At 30.4% G+C, this 4,483-nt stretch overlaps 1 protein-coding gene across 1 annotated transcript; it reads left to right on the forward strand.

Moving 5' to 3' along the window:
• The first annotated feature begins 273 nt into the window (after window positions 1-273).
• Window positions 274-3,010, forward strand: LOC126665510 (transcription factor MYB54-like). Its single transcript, XM_050358333.2, has 3 exons — window positions 274-1,187; window positions 1,435-1,851; window positions 2,583-3,010. Exons 1-3 carry the CDS (start codon window positions 737-739, stop codon window positions 2,813-2,815), a joined length of 1,101 nt encoding a protein of 366 aa, XP_050214290.1. The 5' UTR covers window positions 274-736; the 3' UTR covers window positions 2,816-3,010.
• The last annotated feature ends 1,473 nt before the right edge of the window (window positions 3,011-4,483 follow it).

Here is a 4,483-nt window from a genome sequence, read left to right on the forward strand (position 1 = left end):
AGGCAAGAGATCAACAACTGAGCATTTTGTTAACACTTTTAAAGAGAAATGTTGGAGTTTGCTGATTTTAAAATATTAGAGGCAAAAGTGAAATCTAAAATTTAAAAAGGACCTATTTACCCTTTTTCCTTAGAGCAAGGGAAATGAGTATTTTGAGAGAGGTAAAGGCATGTGGTTTATAGATTTTCCGTTTAAGTTTGAAAAGAAAAAGGGAAAACAAAAAAAGAAAAGAAAAAGAGAAGCAGACAAACAGATTCTGGTTTTGATCCAAACCCCAAGAAAGACCAAAAGCAAACACCAATACCAATGCCTCAAACCCACCCACCCACACGAGTGCTTCTCTACTCTCATCCATTTTCTTTATATATTTTTCATTTTCTTTCTCACATTTACATTACCCTCAATCAATCTCCATTCCACTACCCACTTCTCTCTCTACTTTCTCCCCACTTTCTCTCTCTAGACTCCCATTCTGTTCATTTCTTGAAAGAAAAATAAAGTTTTGAGCTTTCTAACTCTTAAATTTTGAATCTTTAAACTACATTCTGTTTCTTTAATGAAAAAAAAAGCTTTTACTAACATGCAAATCAGAAGAAACCCACTTATTTCACCATAAAAAGATTTGAAATTTGTTCTTATTTTTGAGTACTCTGTTTGAGGCATTATTGTAATTTGAATTTTCAAGTTTTCTTGTCTTTTAATCCTTTTTGGCCCATTCACAAAAAGAAGAAAAAAGATGAGTCTTGTACAACATCAACTAAGGAATGAGAATTTTAATGGGTTTCAAAATGTGAGCTTTTTGTGTCCAATTGAACCCCAAAATCAAGAAATGGGGTTTCAGATTTTGAGTCATTATCATTCAATGGACCTTAATGCAAAACCAACTACTATTTTTGTTCAGACAGTAACACCAGAAAATTACAGTAAGACTCCAAATGCTGAAAATGATGACTTTTTTACCCTTCAAAACAAGGATAATTATTTATCTTTGAGTTTAGATGAAGATGAAGATGAAGAAGATCAAAACCTTAAACCCAAACCCTCTGTTCCTGCTAAAAATGGCCACATAAAGCTTTGTGCCAGAGGCCATTGGAGACCAGCTGAAGATGCTAAACTCAAAGAGCTTGTGGCTCAATATGGTCCTCAAAACTGGAATCTGATTGCTGAGAATCTTCATGGCAGATCAGGTAACAAGCTAAATAAACTAGTTTTCATCATTATAACCTACGTAGCAAGGACACAGATACAGAAAAATCAGATACTTGAATACAGACACGACGAAACAATATCATTTAAAAGTTTTTTTATGTTAAAAACGAAGTTTCGCGTCCGGAACGCTAAGGTTTTAACACGTTCTCAAAACGGTAAACAATGATTGAATGAAGTATCCGCGCTGCTTACATTTTTAGTCATTTTTATTGAAAATCTTGACAGGAAAAAGCTGCAGATTAAGGTGGTTTAATCAGCTGGATCCAAGAATAAACAGGAGGGCATTCAGTGAAGAAGAAGAAGAAAGATTATTAGGAGCTCATAGATTATACGGTAACAAATGGGCAATGATTGCCAGATTATTTCCGGGGAGAACAGATAATGCAGTGAAGAATCATTGGCATGTGATCATGGCAAGAAAACACAGAGAACAATCCAGCATTTACAGGAGAAGAAAGCCAACCAATCATATTCTTAATTTGCCCAACAATAATAAGAATGCTTGTAGTGAATCCAGTACTGTTGATGAATCTGGTGCTTCGACTTGCACTGATCTATCTCTCACTCCCTCTTCGGCAAAACCACCGCCTAGGTTTTTCAGCCGGTTCAGTCCTCCCCAAGAAATGCATCAACAAATTATGGGTATGGTTAATTTTTGTTCAAGTAGGTTTATTTTCAGAATAGTTGTCGAAAAAAGTTTGTTTTGCCCCTTGAATTTGATATAACATATCAAATAGGTTAAATTCTTAATATAAATACAAATAACCGTTAAATGAACATTTTGACTCGTTTTACCCTTTCAGTATCAGCTGTGCATCACACTTTTAAAGTTTCTATTGCCTCAACTCCATTTATATATCTATCATGTTTTGATAATTTTTCTGCCAAAACGAGCTAAAATGTCTCTTTTAACAGTATTTTTTTTATCTAATATTACGAGTTTAACCTTATTTGATCTCTTATGCAAGTTTAATAGTTAAAATGGACGTTTATTTGAATAATTACTAATGTCGGTTAGGTTATTTAAAAAACATATTTTTTAAATAATAAAGAGAAAACAATTAACTTAATTTAAGGGCTCCAGGAATGCACAAATCAAATTTAATCAAAAAGATTAGCCTAATTCGATTTCTGAGTTCGGTACGGTTATGGTTTTAAATACTAGGTTGTTCAGTACAAGTCAAAATAATTTAATCAATCGAATAAATGAACCAGACTAGGTAGTTCAATTTGATTAGAAAAACTAAATTTAACTTTTTTTTTAAATAAAAGTAAAACTTCAGTCAAATTTGGGTAGATTGGAATTGAATGCACACTCTTATTTTTACCACTGCCTACTAATTAAACATTTTGTTGGAGGTTTATCAATGCAGGTGAAAAAGATAAGGTAAGTTTAGAGAAATTGTACGGTACTGGATCAGAAGTGTTAAATGAGAGCGGGTGTAGACGATTGGAGCAAAATACCGAGTCAGATTCAAACTCGGAAGTGTCAGGAAGTGAGTCAGTAGGCACCAACAAGATCAATCCCTCTCTCTCAGGTGATGACAATCAGAGTGAGAAAATCAATGTGTCCTTTTTTGACTTTCTTGGGGTTGGAGCTCTATGATTACTACCGTGGAGTTGTTCTTATCTGAATATCTCTCATTCACCATGATTGCTACAGTGTATAGTAGTTAGTTACAGCGGTAAAATTAGGGAAATTTGATAGGAGGGTAACTAATAAATAGTATGAGCACTTTTGTATGTGATGTTGATGGAGTTCTGATGAAGAGAATGGACAGTGGGAAATTTGAATGTTCTATCTTTATGAGTTATGCAAATTATTACTAGTTTTTTTTTTAAGAACCAAACTAAAATAACCAGTTACAATCAATTAAATTTTTTAAAAACACCTTATTTTTCAAAAAAACAAAAAATATAAATATATCTCGTTTTGGTCTTTATTAGTAGATTATTGATAATTGGTAAACTAGAAATAAAAAAAATATTTTTGTAAAAGTTTCAAAAAATAAAATACAAAAGGTAATTTCCTTAAAATCAATTCCACTGTAAATTAAGAAAATTTGATAATAAAATAAATTTAAATTTTACAAATTATTATAATTTTATTCAAATTTTTATATTTTTATTAAAAAAACCAATTTTAATTTGTTTCATAAAGATTTGCTTTTGAAAAGGTTTCGGTATTCAAATAAATTAAGTTTAATTAATTTCATAAAATTTCATATGATTTCAATTTGTTTTAAAAAATTTCGTTTAGATTTGTAATAGTTAATGTCAGTTCAATTTTATATATTTTTACACAAGGTTTATATGGCTTCACATAATTCCACTTTATTTCGGAAAGTTTATATAGATTCACATGAATTTTAGAAAAATATAGATTGACATAAGTTAGTTTTAATTAATTTTATAAAATATTATATAATTTTCATATAAATAAAGTAAACGAATCAGAATTTAAATATTTTTTGTTAATAAATAGGTATATTTATGAATGAATGAATGAATGCTACTTGTCTCTTTGTGAGTTTGCATGATTGTTGATTGGCTCTAGTCTTGTTCTTGTGTTCTGGACGGGCTTGCCATTAATTTCTTGAGCCTTAAAGGAGAAAAGCCCATGCCATATGGACTATATAAATAGCCCATTCTATTCAAAAAACCCACTTTTGCTTGGAGTGGTTTCTTTTTTACGATTGCACATCAAGACACTACTCTCTAATCCAAATCTTATAAGTTATAATACCATTTCAAACAATTTATGCAAACACATTGAGAAAATTCACAAGAATTTAGTTTTATAGTGATGTAATCATATTTTATTCGCTCATATTAATTTTTATTCTCTTACCGATATATACTTCTTTAGAAAATATAAATTTATTTATACGCTTAAACTCCATCATATTGACATTAAGAATTGATATTCTTGAAGATTTAGTGTTTCAATGTTTTAATTATGCGGGGTTTTATATATATCAAGTATAATGTTCCTAGCTTTCTTTATTCGGATTTAGACTTATAGGAATCCGAATTGTGTTCTTTTTCATTAATTCGTGTGTATTCACGTTTTTCTTCAGTTGTAACTTCTAGTGCGCCACGTTGTATGTGTCACTTCATGTGCATAAACTCTTGAAATTGGTTTTTTGCCACTTCTTATAGTCTTCAATTTAATTTTTAATCATAAAAAAAGAATTGATGTTCTTAAAACTCTATTTTAATACTTTTATTCAAACTCCACCCATTTCAAATTATTGATTCAATTTTTCAAGTT

Source organism: Mercurialis annua, linkage group LG1-X (assembly GCF_937616625.2).
Source record: "Mercurialis annua linkage group LG1-X, ddMerAnnu1.2, whole genome shotgun sequence".
NCBI classification, from domain to species: Eukaryota; Viridiplantae; Streptophyta; class Magnoliopsida; order Malpighiales; family Euphorbiaceae; genus Mercurialis; species Mercurialis annua.

Bases quoted from the DNA above. Each gene is read 5' to 3' on its own strand.
- LOC126665510 (XM_050358333.2), top strand. From the start codon at position 737: ATGAGTCTTGTACAACATCAACTAAGGAATGAGAATTTTAATGGGTTT. The intron at 1,188-1,434 runs GTAACAAGCTAA...AAATCTTGACAG, and splicing joins GAATCTTCATGGCAGATCAG to GAAAAAGCTGCAGATTAAGG. The intron at 1,852-2,582 runs GTATGGTTAATT...TTATCAATGCAG, and splicing joins AATGCATCAACAAATTATGG to GTGAAAAAGATAAGGTAAGT.